The sequence below is a fragment of the Taurulus bubalis genome (assembly GCF_910589615.1).
Source record: "Taurulus bubalis genome assembly, chromosome: 12".
Classification (NCBI taxonomy): domain Eukaryota; kingdom Metazoa; phylum Chordata; class Actinopteri; order Perciformes; family Cottidae; genus Taurulus; species Taurulus bubalis.
Window position 1 is genome coordinate 10,359,288 of NC_136600.1, and position 23,548 is coordinate 10,382,835.

The following is a 23,548-nucleotide window of genomic DNA, read 5'->3' on the forward strand; positions in this document are numbered from 1 at the left end:
CAGCCGTGCACGTTTCTCCAGACCGAGAGGTCTCGTTCGTATCGATGCGAAACATCAAAAATAATCGGAGAGTTGCGGCCAGAAGAGAAACATGAACTGTGAGAAATATGTAATAAGTTTCGACCTCGGCAATCTTTAATGACTCACTGGTGCATCTGTTTGATATCTTAATAAGATAAATTGATTCATGTTTGATAGTTTCATGCACAGAATGTACTGCATCGTCTTTTGAGTTGTGCTTGTTTTCTTTATGAGTGTTAAAAAAAAAAAACTTTACTTTTCCCTATAGCGCCACCAGTGGGTCAAAGTCCTCACTTATTCTGTGAGACATGTCAACATTCAGCATTCTCAGTAGATGAATCTTTATGACCCATTTGCTTTTTCTCCTTGCCCAATATTTTTTTCCAGTAAAGGCATCCCCAAAATAAATTATGTCCATATAAATGTAATATCTAACTAAAACAGCTAGTTATACCATTACATTTAGTTATGCATTTATTCTCCCCAGAGGATGAACCTTTTCCATTTAGATCGCATGGCCTTTCGTCCTGCGCCACCACGAGGACTAAATCAATTAGTCACACAATATATATCTTGTAATATAACAATCAAGTTGAGCTGAACTTACTGAACACATTGCACATATGAAATAATGAATGTTCTGTATGTTATTGTTCTATTTCAGCTGATCAGAGACCTTGGACCTCTGGAGTGGGTCTTCAACACCCCGAAACATCACAGAGTTCATCACGGTGAGATCAACTTTATTTATAAAGGAAGAGGAGTTTTTTTTTTCTTTAGCTTTTCACAATAGTTGAAATAATTTCTGTGGTCATCTCACAACATATTTTCACAACAGGGAGGAACGAATACTGCATTGACAAGAATTACGGAGGAATACTAATCATTTGGGACCGATTGTTTGGTAAGCAGAAGCACTCAGATATTTGTTTCTGTTCCTGATCATCTTAGTGGCTCCATTAAGTCACGGCTAGACAAGAAAGGTCCTTCCTCATTTAACTGATGAATGAAAATAGTATTGCCATCTACTGTCAAAGATTTACGATGGTATATTACGTAGCCGGGGAGGGGAGAAATATTTAAAACAACTTAAATCTTAGAATATTACCCCACCTTTTCCAGGTTATGAAATCCTTATTATTTGTTTACCTGCAATGGCCATTATACACAACTGTAGATATTAGCTGTCAAAATGCGCTCACAGCCTCAAAATGTGCAAAATAGGGCAAAAAAACGTAATACTTTGAAGTTTTAAAACCGAATCGGCTGTGCTGAGATAAAGCCAGACACATTTTAAATTCTGGATGTCAGGACTTTTGCACCAAACGTCAGCGAGGGGTAACTGATTACATTTTGAGGTTTAAATTACCCAGAACTCCCTTTTTTTCTTCTTCTTTTCTCTCTTTCTTTGGCTGCAGACAGTTTTAAGAGGTTGATCCCAGAAGCTGTGATCCTGTGGTTAATATTTTACCCCTAAGAGTATTCATTACACCAAACGTTGAGCAAATATATAGCGCCAGATATTTCCCTGAGGAGTTGGTGGAGACCAAAACAGAGTTAAAAAGTGAATGAATACTCGACCAGGTGGACACAAGTCCGACGGCAATGTTCTTGAGTGTTTTCTGAATTGTGTAAATGTGTTGTGTCATATGTATTCAATACAGGTACCTTTGCTGAAGAGACAGACAAAGTGGTGTTCGGCCTGGTGTTCCCCATCAACACCTTTGAAATCCTCTATGTTCAGGTTGGTCCCATCTTTTCATCAGTGGTTGTGGGTGCTGAGCATAAACACCTCTTTAGTCGAGGATGGAGGTGTGAGCTCGAGTTTCCCCAATTTGCTGGCTGAGTGACCATTTTGTAAGCATGACATTATAACTCCACTCCAAACAAACTGGCCAGCTGAGTTGAGGGAGGCCAATAAAGTGAAATGCCAGGAGGTGGATGTTGTGATTATTTTTGCTGCCCTCGCTGTGCAGCCAATGTCCAGCCCAATGAAAGCAGAAACTGTTCTCTTTGGGATTAGCTGTGGCTTCATTAATTTAAGTAATCAATCATCATCAATTGAACGTAGCGTCTGATTGTATATTGTTGATTGACTCGTGGGTTTCTTCTCTTTTTAGTTACACTACTATTTGAACTTGTGGAGAAGATCCAAGACTTTCAAGACTATCGGTGACAAGATGTCAACTTTCTTCAAAGGTCCGAGTTGGAGTCCTGGTAAACCTCGGCTAGGTGACCACGTAGACAATCCCGAGGTTGGTTTAAAAAAGAAAATCACTTGTTTACATCATTTCTGCAGGAGGTATAATTTCACAACAATGCCCTCAGGCTTCATTACCCATTATTTTGACACGCAAAACACAGGCTTATATGACTCAAGAGCATTCCTTATTGAAGGATTCACTTATTCTACAAGTTTTACAAGGAACTGCCACATCAAATAAAATCTGCAAAGCCTTTGTAGAGGGAACACAATAAATTCATTTTCACCGTCTTTTAAAAGGCAGTCTAGGCGGATTAAAACTGTGTGTGCTAGTGTGTGCGCGCAGAAAGAAATACAGGCTCCAGTTGAATGCCCCGGCGGTTAGCTTTGAAATAACGTTGATGGTGTCACATATATACTTCCCTCATGCTTCACACTTAAAAAAAGAAAAGAAAAAAGAAACTCCCCTTAGCCTTTACAATTAAATTGGCCCCTTAAACCCAGCGGGGCGATTCTAAACACGGACAGAGCTGGAATTGAACCGGAATATCTTGAAAGGCTTCGCGTAGACGTGCTTCTCGTTGATATCTGCCGGTGAGGGAAAGAAAGGAAAGGGAGGAGGGGTGAGGGAGGAGAGAGGGTTGGAACGTGTTTCAGCTCTTTGAGAATAAGCAGAACACCGTGCTGGAATACCTACAGGACTGGGACGGGGATGCGGGGTGAACCCACATGTGGTGGTTTGGTTCTTCGGGATCCTGGGAAACCCCCTGAATTAGAGGCAGGCCTCTATGATTGGACAGTCTTTTTTTTTTTTACTTCATTCCCAAAAAGGATGCAGTTTCAGGCCAAGGCCCATAGGCTCCGTTACTTTGTTAAGAAGCTGAAAAAAACCAGGTCAAATGACTCAGGGAATTCTTACAAAAGGACTCATATGTGACTGTGTTTTGGGGGGAAATCGCTACACCCAATAAATGCTTGATGACTTTAGAGATGGAACACAACAAACTAATTTTCACCATTTTGGAAATTCAGCCTGAAGTGACAAAAAGGCCTTTTTTAGTTATAAAGAAAATAAATGCATAAGAAATAGAAAGAGAGAAAGGTCATGAGAGAAGTTTGACTTTTATGAGTTCATTTTTGGCTCTTTTTTTTTAAGGCCCACAACATTCTCTCTCACTCACTTTGGTTTTCTATTGTTTTTGGCATTTCCGTTACTTTCTTTTTCGAACCCTAATGCTCCATTTTCTTCTTGTTTTCAGGGTCTCTTAAAGTTATAATCCAAAGTCCATTTTTGATGCTATTGATGACATTTTTTCCCAATAGCAATTAAATATATATTTGCAATTTGTAGTTGCCTTTCATTAGAGAAGTATTTACTGTCACTGGCTGAGTCTCATGCAGGTCTACGTGTGTGTGTGTGTGTGTGTGTGTGTGTGTGTGTGTGTGTGTGTGTGTGTGTGTGTGTGTGTGTGTGTGTGTGTGTGTGTGTGTGTGTGTGTGTGTGTGTGTGTCCACGCACGAGAGATTCACAGGATGGCGTGCAAAGATTGAACGTGATTTGGGAGTGTAAACATTTGCAAACATTAACACTTGTTGCATTTCTGACAGAGAGGACTACAAGTTTCACCCTTGTGTCATGTAATTAAAACTCTTAGGACGTGTGTTATTAATGAGCATGCCGTTACAATTAGCAACCAGGAATACAATCTTAAAGGGAAGGTTTGGGCATTTTGAAGTAGGATTGTATGAGGTACTTATCCACAATGTATGTAGATGGGTTTGTAGAAACAGACCGGCGTTACCCCACAGGAGCAAAGGCATGTACTACTGTGGACGGGTGCAGCAACACAATTGATTTTAGATACCTAAACGAAAAAAAGTACACTGGATTTTTTTATTTTTTGTCTAAACTAAGCAGTACTTTACTTCTAAGCCTGATACTTAGAGCCTCTCTTCAAAAGACCCAAATTATCCCTTTTTAAGGAGTATAACTTAAATGTCTCTGATAGGGAATCATTGTTTATGGCAGCGATTAACCAGAGGGATTCTAGGGGGTTCATGGGAAGTAACAGCTAATTTGCGAAACAATAGGAATGCAAACAAATAAAACGAAAAATTGCTTTGAGGCTCCCGCCAACCGGGGTCAGTTGTAAGACCTGCAGGTCACGTGCCGCTATTGAAAGTATGTGAAAACTAGTTAAGATGCGAGCAGAGAAGTTGAAACATGTGACTTTATATATTTGTATTGGTCCTTCAGGCCGTGATGGAATAATTCTGACAACACGTTCTATTTGATATGTATTTACAGTGGGTATTAATAAGGAGTCAGGGTACCAGCGTTCCACTGATCTAAACGCTACGACCACGCTGTAAAACTTCTGAACGTGTTGCTATAAACACTCAAGTTGAACTTGAAGCAATCTTGTTATATAAGCGCAGGCTGTCTGGTGTGAGAATCTGTCCAGAAAATTGCAAAAGAATATGAGGGATTGGGGAATTGAACATGTTTTATTTTCCATGTGCAGGTTACCGGACAGGAAGTGCCTCACGAGCCCAGCTGGCCTCTTACTCTACAAGTGTATGTGGTCATACACTTCCTGCTGGCGCTGGGGACTTACCATGATCTGTTTGAAAACAAAATGGTGCGTATGTGTCACATATGGATCACTGTAAACGTCTGCAGAGGATTTGTGCTTTCAAGCTTGATTAGAAGGGGAGCTGCCTTGCTCTAAAGCACACTGACAGTCCTTCTGAAGGAGGCTAGAGAGCATTTTACATTCCTATACGCTTGAAGCGGTTGACCTCCTGATCACACGCTGGCTACCGGTATGTTGAGGCTACCGTAATCCCTCATATAACGTATGACAAGGTGGTCCGGGCTCTTAATTTAAGGCTGAGCTGCTGCGTGTTTGTTTGCCAACATTATTTCACCCAATTATGCAGTTTGTTGTGGCGGCTCCACGGTCCAGCAGAGTCCTCTACTTAGCCAGCAGGAAAAGACCAGGTCCGTCTAACACCATGACAGAATGACTGATCGGCATTCCCCTTTAGAACAACCTTTGTCTATTATTTTCCACTCGACGAAGCCAAGAGACCCCCTTCCTCCTCTGTCAGAAAAAAAGAGAAAGAAACAGGTCTCCTCAGCAGTTATCTTTGGAAGCCTCTTTTCCCCAGGCATAGTTTTGGTTAGCCAAAAAGTGCTGTCACGCCCAGCGCCTTCAAACTCCCAAATAAAATGGCCTGTCTTTTTTTCTGATCGCTACCTCCATGGTGCTCCTTCAGTTGTGACGCACACACACACACACACACACACACACACACACACACTCACACACACACACACCTACCTCTCGGTCCAGGGTTCCCCTCCCTCTCGGCGAATGAAACACCAGCTGGTGGTCCGGCAGCGAACACAAACGCCTTAATTGTCGAGTCAACCATTTCCCAACCCAAATAGCCTTCAGGATGCAGCAATCAGGACTCAGAGGGGAAAATAACAAAGTGAGCGTTGCGGCCCGACGATAAATCATGTCACTGTTATGTATTTATATCCACATGCCCACTAGGCGCTTATTTAGCTCCACAATTGATGACACACTACTGCAGAATTTATGGGCTTTGCGTTAATTCTAACGTATGTGTTTTATTATGTTTGCTCAACAGTTACTATTAGAGGCAGAGAGTGCAAGCCTTATCTCCAAACAACTCTCCATTAGTGTGTTTTATGATTGCAACATTTGGACTTCAGTCCCTGCTATGATGTAAGTTATTTAGTAATTTAAAGCACAAGAGAGCAACAACATGACATAATATGTTAACTTAGATTAGCTAAATGATGTGCAATCAGGGTCTAATTATGTGCAATTTGTATTGCCATAGTAGTTGTCAACACAAGTGGATCAGCATTCACCAGAATGGAAAATAACTATGGACTATGCTACTTCATCTCCACTCCTCTTCAAAATGAATTGTGCTAAAGTAATTGTAGTTATTAAATGAATGTAGTAGAGAAACAAACTCTACTACATAAATGTAATAACTACAATTACTTTGGATGTTCAGATTAATTACACAAAATATATCAATAGATAAACTATGATGTATAATTCTAGGTAAAGATACAATGAAAATCCAGTAATATCATATACTGTTATTCTGAAATGGGCCACCACTTTTGTTGGGTGAGTTTGTTTAGGATTTTATAAATCATTCGATAGCTTCCGAGTAGTGTTCCTTGTGTATTCAATTAGTTGGAAGTACAAATATTTTGCCGTCAAAATGCTCTTTATCTTCGCCCATCTAATATACATACACATATCCCTATGTTGTAAATGAATCATGACGTTTTTTAATCATAATTGGGTAGTTTTACCATACATAATTATCTTCACATTAGTAATAGTATAGGACGTGTATTATCATTGTAACTTACTGTAGTAACATTTTACTCCTGTTGTATTTCCTCAGTGGAGCACATAAACGTCTTCATAACAACTGTAGCAATAATGAGTTAATTAGTTTTGCCTCAGGGGACAACAGAATAACATCATTCACTGCCACCAGATGTTCACTTTCATTTCGGTCCTCTACTATTATTGCTGCAGTTTGACACTTGGATCACATACACAATTAACTTGATGAAAGAAAAAAAAAACTAATTTTGTCGACGTGACTTTACAGTGGAGGATTTTCTCTCGCTGTCTCGAACAGTCAAAACAAAAACAAAAAACATCATGTGACCAAATCACGCGGATAAGTTCACATAACCTTTCGATACCAAAATAATTCTCCACTCATTGAGCCTCTTACTAAAAATAACGGTGTCTGTAGCCTTTGAACCCTCATGCGATGATCATTCAGCTTTAATACTCTCTGACAGTTGTGTCCCTTCCCTCTGATGGATGGATGGAGGCCAGAAACCTGGTTTGATTCATGGAAAACAAAAGTATCTCTCATTGCTCCCATGTGAGGGCTCAGATAATATGGTTCTTATGGATTATGATTCTTGGATAAACACAAAGACATATTGCATCCTGCTGATGGGTTGATTTTATGTTCACTATATTTGGCCTTCTGGGTCGTATGGGAGCAGTCAGTGAGATTTGGCTGTTAGGCTCTGTATTGAGTGTCGGAGAAATATAAACCCAAGCTGACAGCCCGCGGCATCCTCTGGGGACACGGGTCTTCCAGCTGCTGCCCTCAGCCAAGGCCGTAGGTTAGAGAACACGAATTAGAACGTACATCACGTCCTGTACCGCTCGGTACCTTTGGTGGCGGTCCAGATAGTTTGGAAAAGGTCAGTGAGAGTCTACATGGGATTTCTGCTCGGATGTTGGTTGTTTTGGCTCACTTTAGGGGGCTATCGGAATTCAAACTGTAGCCTCTTCCTCTTCCACCACGGTCAAGCGCCCCCCCCCCCCCCCCCCCCCCCCCGTCAAGACTGATCTGGGATGACTTTAGAGCGTCCATGCAAACTAGGCACGTCAGTGTAAATGTAAGGGCCGAGTAGCATTTGCTGCAGGATACAGCATGTGCCAGCGCACTTATACCGAAGGTCGGACATGTTTTGGTTGGCACTGCCAGGTAAACAGCGGAGCAGCCGATATTAATTCAAGGTTTACATTCTAATGTATTTATCTTTTTTTTTTCCCCCCCAACCACATTTCTCATGGCATGCGTGCGTATCTTGATTCCTGTAGATGCTGTCCCAGTTAACCATTCTGGGGATGACCGGCTACATTCTGCTCACTCTCACCTCCATGGGCTTCATCATGGATCAGAGGTACAGATATATTTTTATTTCGTATTGTCATATGCACAGATAACAGAGTTACTCTGTACAGTCCTGACATTTGTTCATGCTGCGTTCACACCAAAAGTGTTGCAAATTTTTTTGCGCGAGTAGATTGCATGCAAGTCGATGTACAGACCCGAATGGTTGCGAACAACGCAAATTTCCACCGGACGGTGCGAATTGCGTGAATGGAGAAAATTCGCCTCATTAGTTAAAATACTAGAATATGAGTTGCGAAAGCCAATCAGCGTTGAGATGCTCCGCCCGTCATCAATGCCGTCCTGCCGTTGCTGAATCAAACTGCTGCTGGCCCGCCCGAAGTAGCGCTGGAAGCGGCTTCATTCAGACACTGTTCCTGGAGGAGTCAGAGCTGTGTGCGACTACGAATTACATTATGAACCGAGACACGAGAGCGAACCCATTGGTTTGTGAACTGCCATTTTAAAGTCATCATCTTATATTTTCGCAACCAATGAACAGATGTTTCCATATTTGGAATGTGGAGGAATGATGTAGAGACGTCGTATATGTGGCAGTGACCTGTGAATCACAGTAAGCCCGCCCTAAAGGCATTATTCGCTTTACGGTCTATTTTACTCTAAATGGACCTTAATTTACTAAATGAACATCATGCTGTATTGAAGAAGACTTGAAACTAGAGATTGAGACCAACTCATGTTTACAATGTTTACTGAGGGAATAAATCAAGAGAGAAGTAGAGTAGTTTTCTCATAGACTTTTATACAACCAGAGAAGTCGCCGCCTCGTGGTCAGTAGAGAGAACGTTTTAAGACTCTTCACTCAGCAGAAGCTGAGGTTGCTGCCTGGTTTAAATGGTTAAATGGTAAACAGTTATTTTTCATAGAAATAACTCTTTCAGACATATAAAAACGGACAAAAAAGGTCACGACTAGACGTGGCTTGGATCACAAGAAATAAAAGGTTGGGAAGCACGTATCTATGAGAGGTCAAAGGTCCGTAGACCCATTCATATTCCAGGGTGGAAATGGGTAATAAATAAATGTGCTGAAATGATTCATTTGGACAGGCTGTTGCTCCCAGGCTTTGGAACGATCTTCCGCTCTCTCTGCGTTCGATGGAGTCTGTTGACTCCTTCAAAAGGCAACTTAAGACCTATTTATTTGTTCAGGCTTTTGCTTAATTGTCTTGGGGCTTCTATGATTGTCTTAACTGTGTATTGTTTTGTTGTAATTATAAAGCGCTTTGTGACCCTGGTCTGTGAAAGGCGCTGTACAAAAAAGCTTACTTACTTACTTACTTACTTACAGTTGCTAACTACTAAAACACTCGAAGGGACTGCAGTCTGTGAGCTGCTTGTCATTTTCCTTCATCAAACAGCTGGATGTTCTTCTTCTTCATGTATCACGCTGAACCCCCCCCCCCCCCCCCCCCCTCAGCTCAGTATAGGTGAAGGTACCCAGCTGAAATGTCCTTAAATTCTCAGTGTTGTGTTGCTGGTTTTGTGTTACTCCCGCTCAGGCCAACGGCGGCTCTCCTTGAGATGCTCCGCTGCGTCATCATGGTGACGATGCAGCGCTACGGCTGCATGAAGCCCCTGCTGCCCTCACTGGCCGGCCCCACAGAGGTAAGGCCAACCTGCAGCAGTTTGAACGTCATCAGCAGATCGTATGGGCGGGGCGGGATCAACGGTTAAAAACACTTTAGGCAACAAAAGTGCTTGGTTAGATTTAGGAAAAAAATGGTGGTTTGCATTGGAATAAGTATTTAAATTACGCCACAAAATGAGTAAAATTAGTTGTTGAATTTTAGTTTAACACTTGTGATTTGATGATAACTGCCTTATATGAGCTTACCAGTAGGTTTAGCAGGTTATTTCTAACCCTTTCTATGAGGCTGAGCACTTCTGATAACATCCAAAGTGGGTGGTATTACTCAAAACAAAGTCAACACAACGAGATAACACATTTCATGCTTCATTATTAACTAGCTGTTCTGGAGCTTTCGATCATAACACAAGATTTCCATTTTGGACTGTTATATCTTCATGTAAAGTCTTCAACTGTGTCATAAACTGTCCATCATCAGGATCTGAAAGCCTTTTGAGTGTCCGTTCAAAACTGCTTCCAAACCTATCTGATATATCTGATATAATAGTTCACTGTACTGGTAAGTACATTGTGGAAGTGGTTTGGGTTAACGCTCAGCCGGCCTGTCGCCCTTCATTAATACATTGGTGAGCGTGAACCAGAGGACCAATTTAAACATAAAGAGACCCAATGAGCCTGCCAGCAGCTTGTGAGTGTAACATACACGCAGATCGATTACTGAATGCATGTCTTTTGTCAACATATTGAAGAAAACATCCCACGACTTAAACTGCGGAAAGTTAATTAGATAAGTAGCGAGCGCGGAGTCGGTTGGGATGCTTTTGTACAAACACAATATAGCCTGCTATCACTCACTGGCTAGTGGAACAGCTACTGTATGAAAGGCATTTGATCCCTCAACAGAGACGGGTGCCTACTAACAATTTAACACGAGTCAAACTCATACGTGAATGACGCAATTTTGTTAAACTCCCAGAATTCTGCCTCCCTGGGACGGTTGGGACATCTTGTTCTGGGTTAAAAAGATATTTAAATAAAAAAGAAAAGAGAAACATTTGTAAAATAATTGTATTTTCTTAAATTCTGAGACTCCGAAGTGAATAAGACCATTCACTTTGGAAAAGGCTCTGTCCTGTTTTGGTCTGTTTTTTGTTGATCTGTAAAAAGTATAAACAGTTGTGTCCCAATCGCCCCAGGAAGAGCAGACTAAAACGTTTAGCCTAACAAAAAACAAAAAAAATAGATAAAACATTTACTTATGCGCTGTAGATTTTAAATCTGTGAATAAAATGTGAGGGATAGTCAGAAGGTCTCCACTTTGAGGTTGAAAGTGAATTGGGTGTGGCTGAGAATGAGCATTGTGAATAGTGGCAGAGTCGCTTTCTAACGTGCTAAAAAGACTGTCCCCCTGGAAACAGGAAATATGAAGAAAAATGTATCTATACGGTAGTAACTACATCATCATAAGGAATTTATGGACATTATAACTGTGTCAGACATAGACGGCGTCGTGTTTCCCTGATGTGTGTGTGTGTGTGTGTGTGTGTGTGTGTAGCCTGTGATTGCGTGTGTTGTGTGGTCTACTTTGTGTGTGTGAAATGTGTGTGAGCTGGGTGCTAAGTCTAGCCCTGCAGGCCTGTGATCTATGAGTCCAGATGCGTCGCCCAATTGACCATAAAATTGGCGGGCCTTTCTGGCTCTGGCAGCCCGACTGTAGATGGCGGCTGACCTCTCATTACTTGCTCTCCCTCCCAACAACGGCCTCCCTTTTTTCTTTTTCTTTTTTCTCTCTCCCTCTTTCTTCCCGCCCTCACTGCTTGCCATCACAGCCAGTGCGAACGAGAGAGGACGCTTCTGGAACCAATTAGTGCCGTCTGCCGCTAAGTAGAGCTGGCTGATGGAATTTGCACGTGAGCGCTGGATCGCTGCTTTTTTTTATTGTCCTGCGACTCCACATCTGTGATTCTCAGGTGTTCAAAAGACAACTCGAGGCTTAGCCACCTTTTCTTTCTCGTCACACATTGGAATAAAAACTGAATGAAACGTGATTTGTCTCGAGTGGAGTGCATATCCAAATCAGCTTCGGAGCAAAAAATAAAGAGAAGAAAAATCCTCTTGATTTATGCTGCACATGCTGCACGGCCGTGTCACTTTGACAACGCTGTAACTTTTATGCAGTCGTCTCCTTAAGTGAATCATTAGGCCTCATTTCAAGTCGCAGTACATCAGTTTGAGCTGAATAAAGGTCTCGCTTGCAGGTGGGGCTTGTTGAAAATCCTCACAATTTACTTGAATTGGTACCTGACATATTTGTGCCGTTTGCTCAGAAGTACAACAAAAGAGGGGTAAAAAAAGAAAGTGAACCCCTCCAACCCAAAAGTTTTTAAGGTACTTCTAATGATATATGGGTCTGACGCGCGAGGTGAACGGCCAGTTCTTTGTTGCAGTGGTGGGCGGTTGGGTGAGGGTGGGTGGGGTGTGTTTTGAAGTCGAGCCAATCACTTAACAATCACTTGAATAGGAGGAGGGGAAATTCACATTTAATTGTATTCAGGCTCATGCGACTGTACAGTTGGGAAAAGGAGGGGGATTAAAAAAAAAAAAAAAACTAGGTCGGTTTGTGGTCCTTCAAACCCAGTGGTGTGATATACTGCACCCTTAAAGCTCACAGTGGTATTTATAGTGGCTCTGGAGATTTCCCTTGTAAAGCTGCAGGCTTGACCTGTAAACCAGGGCTGCCTCTCACTCCCAGCCCAAAACCCCCGTCTGTGCGGCTCACATGAAGACCTCGCTGGTTTCAGGCGAGACGAGGCTGGCAACTGTGTGTGTGTGTGTGTGTGTGTGTGCGTGTGTGTGTGTGTGTGTGTGTGTGTGTGTGCGCGAGCATCTGTGTGTATAGAGGAAGTTGTTGCAACGCCTCTACCCAACCTTTGCTCGTGCCGTCCTGGAGAATTGAATACACATGATGGAGAAGAGTAAGAAAATCTGGAAGCCAGAATATGACATTATCCATATACATGTGTGATATCCTATTAACTGCTCGGCCTATTGATTGGATTAAGCTGGACAAGAAAATGAAAAATAACAAACACTGACAAAAATAATGTTCATGTTTGTTCTACATTTTACACTTTTTAGTTTAATACTTAAGTTTACTCATTCATGGTGTGTGCTTGAGCTATGCAAGGTTTATATATTTTTTTATTACTCTTAATATTTTTGTATAACAATTGAATTTTTTATTTGAGTTCCATCAGGGAAAATTGTAAGTGAATCAGAGAGTCTGATGTGAGTGAAGTTGGACATATTATATATTATATTTTCTTACTTTTGCTGTAAAAGACTTGTATATACAGGCTCCGTGTTGCCCACAACCGTGGAATAGGCTGTAAAACAGCTGTTGACAGGGGCCGCAAGAAAATATATTTTAGCCTGTATAAAAGGCCCACCTAAAAAATCTATATTAGTTAAAGTGTACATTATACATAGAATATTTTTACCACTTTACTTTGCCGTCAGGCAGTCTTTTCCGACAGGGAACCTAAGCTGTTATAGCGCCGTCATCAAAGCCACAGACTCCGTTGACAAAGACAGTAATTTGACCTTGACTGCATCGATCGGTTAGTTAGTTAGTGTTATTGCGTAATAGACTGACTATGAATAAGGATATAACTTTATGTATATTTATATGTACCAGTGTCGCCATGCCGAAACCTATGCCACGTCATGTGGTAAAACATTTGTAGACGGGTCTTGGGAAAATAGCATTTTGTCCCTAAAACATACATAAATCGATCACAATGTGAATGTTCGGACAGAATTACATAAATAAACATGGGCCAACCCTTTAACATAGTTGCTGAATATTACTATTATTTTTTGTCTCTAATCATTCATCATTTCAGCTCTAGGCAAGATGGCATAATATGATGATTTTATGAGCCCACTTAGACTTTGACCTGTAAGTATGTGAGGTCTGCAAAATAATATTATTTAAATCGGCACCTTTCTGACAATGTGTCAACAACAATTTGACCTTATTGCATTAGTGTGTGTGTATCAGGGGGGCACTTGTGCAGTTTGCGCTGTAATGATGTGACACGTGGTTGTGTTACTGTGTGGGCCACTGGTTAGCCTGAAGGCACAAGGAGAACTTAGACGCTGTATATCCCAGAGTAATTAAGCAGCTCAGGCTTTCTGGGTTTAAATTCCAAATAAAAAAAATTCTGTATGTCCTTTTTTGTGGTAATGAAATAAAACAAAATTCCCCAAATAGAATAATACAAAGCCTGTGAGCATTGTCTATTTTGCTTTTACTTTACAATATGCCTGGGATGTGTCCTGGTAAGAAATGAGTTCAAGAAGTGGTACATTGGCTCATGCGAGTTTGACACTTGAGAAGCAAATCTAAATCTGCGTAATGCAGTCCAAATTCAAAATATATTTGAAAAAAAAACAACCTAATTGTTTTCACACCTCATTAGATTTTCCATCGTTTCATCTCCGTGCTGATTCTGTTTTCCGACCTGAAAAGAGCCCTTTTCTGAGAAACGTTCAGGGGAAGGATGAATGCTCCGCGGCCAAGAGAAGAGGTCGGAACAATATTATGAAGTTCACGTCAAACACAAAGGCTCAAAGTGGCTTTATCTGCAACACATCGCCTGATTTGTCTGCAAAAATTGCAAATCCCACCCCCGCTTTTTCCCGCCATGGCAGCCATGTGCCGGCAGAGAAGATGGTGAGAGGTGAGAGGTCGGCGTTATCGGAGAGCGTTGTTTTCACCCACCAAATCTCAGGTGCGATAGGTCAGCAGGCTTTTCTTTCTTTCTTTTTTTTTTGAAGCAGGAATGTGTGGTAGCAAGAAGCAGCGCTGAGGTTAGCAGGATTGTTTGGGGCAATGGAAACTCTTATGAGCATGACATCATCTGAGAGCTTGCAGGGCTGGAAAAAGAAAAGGAAATCTCCTCCCAGGGAGAAAACGGAGGGATTTGAAAAGAGAAATGCTAGGTCGGACTGTTCCGTTGGAGTAAACAGCGGGGTGGTCGACAGTACACAGTGTGAAATATTATCACTCAATGTGCAGGGGATCGTGCCCGTCAAAGAGTAACCGCTTGGTTTATGTTGTCAAACCACTTGCCAGGTAAAGCTATGGAAATCTAGCAGCAATTGGCCCTCCGGGGGTTCTGTAGCAGTGTTTAGTTTGGCTTTTGTGGGACTAGGTTTCTGTGGCCAGCGTTGACTTTCTTTTGAATTTGTCTTCCTATTTCCTATTTTAATTCATGGGCGAAACACAACAGTCCTCCAGTTTATGGTACGGCCTCAGGGGCCAACATGTGTACCTAATTGAACCTGACCATTTTTTCTTTCTTACAGTATCATTTCTCCCTCTTCTGAAATGCACATTTCACAGAACTGTAACTCCAAGTTCCAAAATCCCAAATACAACAATTGATTAAAGGCCTTCATGAAGTTCAAATATAAAGAAGTCAAACGGTTTACTGTAAAATCAATCAGAGTGGCTCTGAATGAAGGCGTAGCGTATTCCTTTAGCCGTCTTTATTGCACTGCGAGCTTTCATCACTCTCCACTCCAGTTTATTAATCTCTCTCTCCGCCATGCTCATTGGCTTACTGGCTAACAATCACACGTCTGATAGTGCAGTAAAATGAAATTCCTCATGGTCCTTTTTCACAATAGTTTGGGGCTACAGTGTATCGCCTGAAGTGAGCTGGAAAATGTCTCCAGCTGCCAGGAGTTGTGAGCGCTAGGGGGGTTTTGGACTGACTGCAGATCTAAGGTTGCAAAATTGGAAATGGCCGATATCACACACAGACCTCCAATGAATATCTTCTACACTGACAAAGAACCAACTGCCAGTCCTCATGAGAAGGTCCAAGGTCACGTATTTCTTGGGAGTACTTTTGATATCCTGATAGGATACCTAATCTCGGGGCTGATGAGGAAGCCTGATCGTCCACCTCCTCTCCACATGTCGGGGTGTCCCCTGAGTTAGACACTGATACTCCCGATTGTTGGACCAGTAGCTACCAAGTTAAACTTAATCCTTCCCCCTCGCCTTAATAAAGTCAGTATCTGATTCTGATCCAGAGTATCGATCGGAGCATTTCCGGCCTCTCAGAGACCTTCGGCTGGTCACGGATTTTGAGGTTTGGAGGTAGACGTTTTGAAACTCTGCAGCCATGCTTACTCTGTTGGTCCAATGACGCCTCTGACCTGGTCACTTCCTCTTCTGCTTGCATAAAATATAGTGGCAATTAGATGGCAAACATACTTTGAAAGACGGGAAGAACAATGCGGCAAATGGAATGCAACGGTGACACACACGTTTGGACAAACTGTGCAGTCGTTCCCGCGTTCTTCTTCGACAGCGAACTTTCTCGCGGTTGCTTTGTCCACAGTTCCCGCTCCAGTTTCGTGGGAGCAATAGCGACTCCTGCACAGGTGAATATGTACAGAGTAACTGTGTTCCAGACCGGAGCACACAGCCACAAAGAAGATGGCGCCTCGGTTAACGCGGCGACCGTGCTGGGCCCTCAAGGCACTTTACCTGACAGCTTAAGACCTTGACTTCTGGTTCTCTAAGTCTTTGAGTTCAGGTGAACCACACATCTGAAAGCTCAATGATCTGACGTAGGAACCTGTATGACATATTTATTTTCCCTCTCAAAGGCCTTGAACTGCTTCTGGGCACAGAAATCATTTAGATTCTGAAGGAATAATATGGTCTCTTGAGGTATCGTCCTCATACTGCCTCTTGTCCTCTGTACTTTGGTCATATCCTGTGAACCTTATTTTCTACCTGACTCCCCAAGGCCTTATTCTCCCTTTACAAACCTTCCTCTCACGGGTCCTGACCCGCCTCTCAGAACAGACATCCGTTTCTTTTTGAAGCGGCAAGTTGCTCAGTTTTTTTTCTTCTTCTTTTATCTCTTCACTGAATCCAGTTGCTGCTTTAGCCTCTTCAGCCTCTTGCCATTCACCAGCCTTGCGGGTTGAATTATTGTCTTTGGCGCTAAATTTGATTGATTCTTTAATAAGTTTATCTGATCCTATTTCAGAATTTACATTTCATTGTCATAGTCAAATAAACTTTAATTGGGCAATAGATCTACGTTGAGCATGTTTTGTTGTTGTGTTAACAATTTGGAACAAGCTGGCAAAGATGGAAACATGTTTCTCATTGTTGAGCTGATTATAGCCTCTTGCTACACAGAAGAGTTGGCACCAAACTCCACAGTAGGAATGTTATAATTTGTATGAATATGAGTTGAAGGATGCGTGGAGTCGGTGGTAAGAAACACCTCTTACTTAAGCCCTCGGAGAGTTGATGATCTGCACTATTCACACGACCACCGTCCCTCCTTGTAAATACAAACTTGAGCTTGATTTGGCACAAGCAAATGCAAACGCTTGTCCACGCTCTTTTGTGTTTGTCCTTCGCCCGTCCCTTCCTGGACATGTGCCCAATACTCTGGCTTTCACAATTCATCCGATTCAAGACATTCTTCACCGCCGGGTCTACCCGTGTGGTCGCCGAGGGAACGCGTGGTTAATGATGAGGTGAAGAGTTCTCCCGTTGAGGCTGACGCGGTGCCAAGCTGCCGGGGTCTGAAGTGAAATAAAGGGCTTCTCTCAGGGATTCGTCTTGTGTCCGTCAGTGAGGCATAATGGCCCGGATGAGTTGTCGTTGACCTAACATGTAACCCTTCAGCCGATGCATGCTGAAGGAGAATAAACACCAGATGTGAGGAAGAAAACCTCTAAAACAACTGTGTCATTCTAAATTGGCGTATCATCAGACCGCTTTGTGTTTTGCTACACTTTCCCCGAGCGATGTGTGTGTGTGTGTGTGTGTGTGTGTGTGTGTGTGTGTGTGTGTGTGTGTGTGTGTGTGTGTGTGTGTGTGTGTGTGTGCTACAGAGCAGGCACTACACTGACTCTCTGGTGGGACATTAACCTGCTCCACGTATCCTTCCTGAGTCTGCTCAAACAACCTGGGCACAGAGACGGAATATCTGCTCTTAATGAACAGACAGGAAGTCCTCTGTGTGTGTGTTACACGGCTGTCTGTGCATACATGTGCAGGTGTACTTGCGTAGCACTATGTATGTTGAAAAGTGTGTGTCATGTGCATCTGTTAAGAAGATTTATAGTACGTACACAGTGTGTACTCTTTGTGTCTGTATGGAATATACGTACAGTATATGTAGGTGTATTTATTTTAATAACAATATTTTTTTCCTTTTCTTTTTTAATAGCAACGATGAAATTCTTTATTTTTAAAATTTTTATAAAGAAAATACTGGGATTTGATTTAAATAAATACATCAGTTTTAAACTGATTTCATCCCAAACTACAACTATGGTCCCGAACATAAAAAAAATCGTTGTTTTCTTTCTCTTCAAGAAAATGTCCAAAAAATTGATTTATAAGCTTCTAATCAGCCAGATTCTCTTTAAAAGACTACACACTTGTGTGTTACTTAGTACTTCATTGTTGACTCACAGAGCTGGTGTTCAGACGAATAAGAAGTGCGATTTGTCTCTTTCTCACTTAAAATAGCTCCACTCTGTATCTTTGGATCAACCGGCTTAAAAAAACATGTTAAATACGATTTATTTTCACCAATTCAGTCACGTTCCCCGCCCACTCCGACTCCGCAGCCAGGTTAAGACAAAAAAATAGTTATTTTTCCGACACAGTTTCAGTCCAGGTCTGGTGGGCTGTAGGCAGCCATATGGAGAGGGAGCTCTGGAAACAACCCATTACAGGTCATATATCACACGTCTGACAGCAGCCATTCTGCCTTGTTTTCATTTCAATCACGAGTGCAGCTGCAGCTCCAGAACGGCGAGGCTCTGCCACGTTAACCCGCTGAAGGCTGAGAGATAGAAGTCGCCAGAGGCACTCCGGGGTGTCTCTGCTTGATGCTTTATATCCATCAACAGCCCACTAAAGGACCGTAGAGGTGACCAGCGTTCATTCTGAAGGTCGACGCAGATATTTTTATGTTGGAGCTGCAGATGGCCCGTTGTTTCATGTTTTTTTTTTTTATATTTGACCGTGAGGTGCCAGAATTTCACTCTTGTCAGGCAAAAGATTTAGAACGGTGTTGACACCATCTTGGGTCACTTAAACTCTGCAATAAAAAAACAGAACAAGGCTATATTTTCTAGATGAAGCAGCTATTTAGCTTCCTAAACTTATATTTTAGTACAGGCAGTGTTGGGGGTAACGAGTTACAAAGTAACGGATTACAGTAACGTAATTACTTTTACAGGTAACGAAGTAAAGTAACGCATTACACTCAAAATATTGGTAACTACACTACTTTACTAGACCTCAGTAACGCGCGTTCCTACGTTACTCAAGACATTTTTACCAGTCCGAAAAGTTATCTTTTAGCGGCGCGCGAGTCACACGACACTTCCTGCATGAACAACCTATCACAGAACTCGATCTGAGTGATTTGAGTGACGTAGCTGCTGGTGCGTAGAAGGAGGGAAGCGAGGAATGGATGAGACGGAGACGGAGACGGAGTGCCCGGACCCAACTGGGAGGTTCTCTCCAGGTTCCCTAGGATTAAGGATATTGCAAAGCAATACAACACTCAATACCATCAAGTGCACCTGTCTGTAATGACGTGGAGCTTCTAATGAGGACAAGACACGTCTGGTATGAACGGAATCACTTTACTGGTGAACTGCAGTATTACAACTGTTAAAGCGATTGAGAACGCGCTCTTGCACCTGACATGTATATATTTTCCACACCTAACATCAACATTAGTTAGCGTCAACAAGCACGTATCATTGTACTTTCTGCCTTCAAAGTAAAAGCTCTTCCTGTTTACATGCTCTTCACAATAAGAGTAAATCATGTAATAAAACAAATTACAACACTGTGGAAAGGCTTTCAGCCTGGGCAGTATTGTTCTGACCCCAAGGAGGAACAGGCTGTCGGATAAAAGATTCAAGAGACTTTTACTCATGCGATACAATCGCTATTTTGAAGAATAGAGAAAAATGATAAACTTCATAGGATATAGTGCACTTTCTGTTTATTTAGGCAAAGATGAAGTGGATTTTCTGTTTATTTAATTGCATTTTCTGTTTCTGTTTTTTGGGAAAAAGTGCCATTAATTTTTCTATTTTTCTTAAACCACTACAATGATTCCTATAACAAGCTGGTTTTGTTCTTAGGAGTCGGCCCCCATTTGGTTTAGTGGGGTCTCATGTTTCCAAAAGCCTGTTTTCAATGTGTTATGCTGTTTGACCTGAATGTCCCCACCATACACAGCCTCTTGTATCCTGTTGTTTGTGGATTTTAAAGTGAGGCATATTTCTTTGGTCAGACAGTGTGAACAGGGTTAATGTTCGTTCATGTTAATGGCTGAGTTTTATATGACATTTTGTTTTACATGTTTACAATTACAATACACTATGTGGAAAGGCTAAAAGATGCCCTTTATTGAAAATTGAAAATAAAGTGATGAAAGGGCCATGATCTTTGTCCATGTATCGTTAATTTGGACATTTGCTTCAAAAAAAGGAAAGTAAAGTAACTAGTAGTGAAGTTACTTTTCAAATGCAGTAACTAGTAAAGTAATCTAGTTACAATTTTCAGAAGTAACTAGTAACTTGTAACATGTTACTTTTTCTGAGTAACTACCCCAACACAGGCATGTTACATTTGGGATTCAGGATCTGGATATTACAGTATTATACACTTATTTCCACCAAACATTTTTATACCAAACTTACACGTGTATATATGCCATTTTCTTTTTAATGGGCGATTTCCCATTGCCAGTAGATCTAGTAGTAGATATCTTTCCAACACTCAAACCAGATTTGGGGATTGTTGGAACAGTGGAAAGATTAATAAAGATGAGTTTGATGAGTTTTGTTTAGCGTCTGTTGAGTTTGAGTGTGATATAGTGTGATATAATGATCATTAAGGTAGAATAACTGTTTCTGTCAATGGAGTCTCGTTTGACGAGAGCATATTAATTGTCTCTTTGTATGTTGATGCATTTTTGTAATATAAAATACATATTATTTGTTATATATTCACTTTAACACGCGTCACATGGCATCGCACCATAAAAAGAGCAGAAATGATCGAATCCATCTGTGTGTCATGTTTCCATCACTGCTGATCAGAGCCGATGAATACCTTTGACTACTGCAGAGTGCTTTGTCCCAGGGATAAACGCTGATCGTAGCTTTTTACATTGAAGACAGACATTAGTGGCTGATAAGGATTTTTTTTTTGTCTCGTGGGAAATGGGCTTTATGATTGTGATGCCCATTACATTTCTACTTTTAATGTTAAGTGTAAACATAACTTGTTTGCTATTGGATCTAGGGCTGGGCGATATTTTTTTTTATAGCTTGTTAAAAAAAAAACAGGGTATAGACATCAACTTTTAATCATCACAGATGGAGCAAACACATCCGCACACTAATTCATCTGCTTCAGCTGTTTGAGTTTCTTGACATCGGCCTTGGCGTCTATAGGCAGCTGGCGAGCTAGCATTAGCTACCTGAATACTGAGCAGGGACGGGACAATTCAATTCAGTTTATTTTATATAGCCCAAAATCACAAATCCAAATTTGCCTCAGAGGGCTTTACAATCTGTATACATAACATCCCTGTCCCGGGATCAGGAAAAACTCCCCCAAATAAAGATAGTAAAAACCGACGTGGGCTTCATGTCACGTAAAAGAGATGATCCCTTATCATCAGATGGAGTCCGTCTCACTACTGGATATAGCTAGCTAACATTAGCTTGCCACCTGGAGTCACCTGTAAAGTGTGTGCAATACAGTGCATCTATTCACATCACAGTTTCCAGCACCGCAGTGACTCCAGTCGCCTACAACAACCAGCATTCATCTGTTTTATTACATTGTGGCTGGCTCAATTTTCACGATACAGAAATGTTACGCAACGGAATTAATTCGATACATCCATAACATTAGTGGGATCCTTTTTTTTTTAAGTGTGGCGATTGAGGACAGTCCAGTATCCCTCAGAATGAGGTCCATATTGGGCGATTTACATCCAATGCCAACATGCAGAAAGCAGCGCGCTGTTTATGGAGCGAGGCAGAAAGGGCAGAAAGGGCCAGTCTGGGTATGGACGGCTGAGCACTTCTCTCTGTGGCCTTGATTTCACTGCAATATACAAGTCCTGCCACCTATGGAAACAGCACTATCCCGGCTGGAAGTAGGGAGAACTCCAAAAAGTATTTTGTGCAGTTACCATGCGATAAATCATAAAAAAGAAAAAAACTCAAGTGGACTTTCTTTGTTAATTTACTTTACAGATATTGGAAAAAAATTGAATTTATATATCAAACATTTCTTTTCATGCCCACAAGTATTACCAAGGTTCGAATAAATAACGAAGGCTCTGAGGCTATTTACAATGAACTATTTTCATTTACAGCCTTTCCTGTTCAGCAGCCTGCAGTTCAGTCAAGGTTTCACGGAATTTTGGTCACATGACTGTTGGTCTCCGGCTTCCTAGATGCACGGCAGAGTGCAGAATTGAATGTTTTTTAAAGGATCTGGTGAAAGCCAAAATGAGAGATGTAGAATACAATGTTTTTTATGAAATCTCACAACGTTAATCTTCGTTTTGATTGCTTTTTCTGATGGAAGCGTCCATCGCACATGACGTGTTCAAGGACCGTCGGACAGATGATAATGGAACATCTTTTTTATAGCTTCCTTTTCAGATAGATGGTGTAGTTTTGCCGTTTAAAGAGAACATGCTTTTCAATGGCCGGGTTTTGGGGTTAAGAGGGTTCGTAGTTTTGACATCGTAGTTTCCATGGAGAAAAAAAAAAGGGAATATTAGAAATGTCAGTTTTTATATTCTTTTGCCGAATCGTCCAATATTGTTCTTTTCTGGCCATAAGTGCTACCATCAATCTTAATGACCTTGATGAACTTTGAGCTAAATATTAATCTCACATGCTACCATACCAAAGTTGGTCAGAAGAAGTGTTGGACAGTAAAAGACAAAGAAAAACAGCCGTCTCCCCTGAGTAAAACCACATGTCCGTGGCTTTTTGTATTACTACTCTTAACATAGTACCTTCTGCCCAAAACAAAGTGAGTGTGAGTCGATTTGCTGAGATCTCTACTTTTGGAGCCGCTGCTGTCTGGCCGTAGTGCTTATTTGTAGACGATCAAACCTGCTTCCTTCCTCGATGTAATCTGTCCCACATGGATTTTCTGACAGAGTCCATTAAAATGTAGCGTAGCGGGGCCGAACGGGGAGAGATGGGAACAAGGGTCAAATAGGTGCCCTTCCTCTGCCTCAACACGCTTTGATAGAAACGTCTGTCATGTTTCGCTCCGTTGGACTGAAATGTGATTTGCGAGGTTCTGCCAAGCCTCCCGATCCCAATCCGTCTCCGAGATGGACACGTATTTTAAATCTTCCATCTGTTTTTCCTTCAATTAATTAAGACTTTTAGACGTCTTGGATAAATTGTATTTAGTTGATCTACCGGGAGCCGCCGGTGAGTTCCAGTCGAAGTAAATTATCACTTATACTTGTTTTTTTGTATTACTTTTGAGTCCTGATTTCCTTGTGAGAAGCTACACCAGAAAACCTAAAACAAATAATAAATGTTGCCTTACTTTCAGTTTGGTTTCCATCCAAACAACCTTTGTCAGGTGTAATAAAGTGATAAGAAAATGATAACAAAGTGTAAGCTACGTTTAAAATATTTTCGCAGGTTTACTTTACGAAAGAGACGACTGTCACGAAAGAGACAACTGTGTCCATTTATTCTCTCGCCAAGACTTTGGTTAGTTCAGATTTGCTAGCTAATGGAGCTAATTATAAAAAGTGTTATTAAATATTATGATATTGGATTATCGTCACAGCTGTAGCT

General features: G+C 41.5%; 1 protein-coding gene across 1 annotated transcript in view; it reads left to right on the plus strand.

Moving 5' to 3' along the window:
• Positions 1-23,548, plus strand: part of agmo (alkylglycerol monooxygenase) — a 46,774-nt gene that overhangs the window by 20,311 nt on the left and 2,915 nt on the right. Inside the window, exons 6-12 of the mRNA XM_079226938.1 lie at positions 686-752; positions 860-925; positions 1,686-1,765; positions 2,142-2,276; positions 4,750-4,866; positions 7,924-8,006; positions 9,519-9,624. Coding sequence (XP_079083064.1) covers positions 686-752; positions 860-925; positions 1,686-1,765; positions 2,142-2,276; positions 4,750-4,866; positions 7,924-8,006; positions 9,519-9,624 — 654 coding nt within the window. The remainder of the gene's footprint in view (positions 1-685; positions 753-859; positions 926-1,685; positions 1,766-2,141; positions 2,277-4,749; positions 4,867-7,923; positions 8,007-9,518; positions 9,625-23,548) is intronic.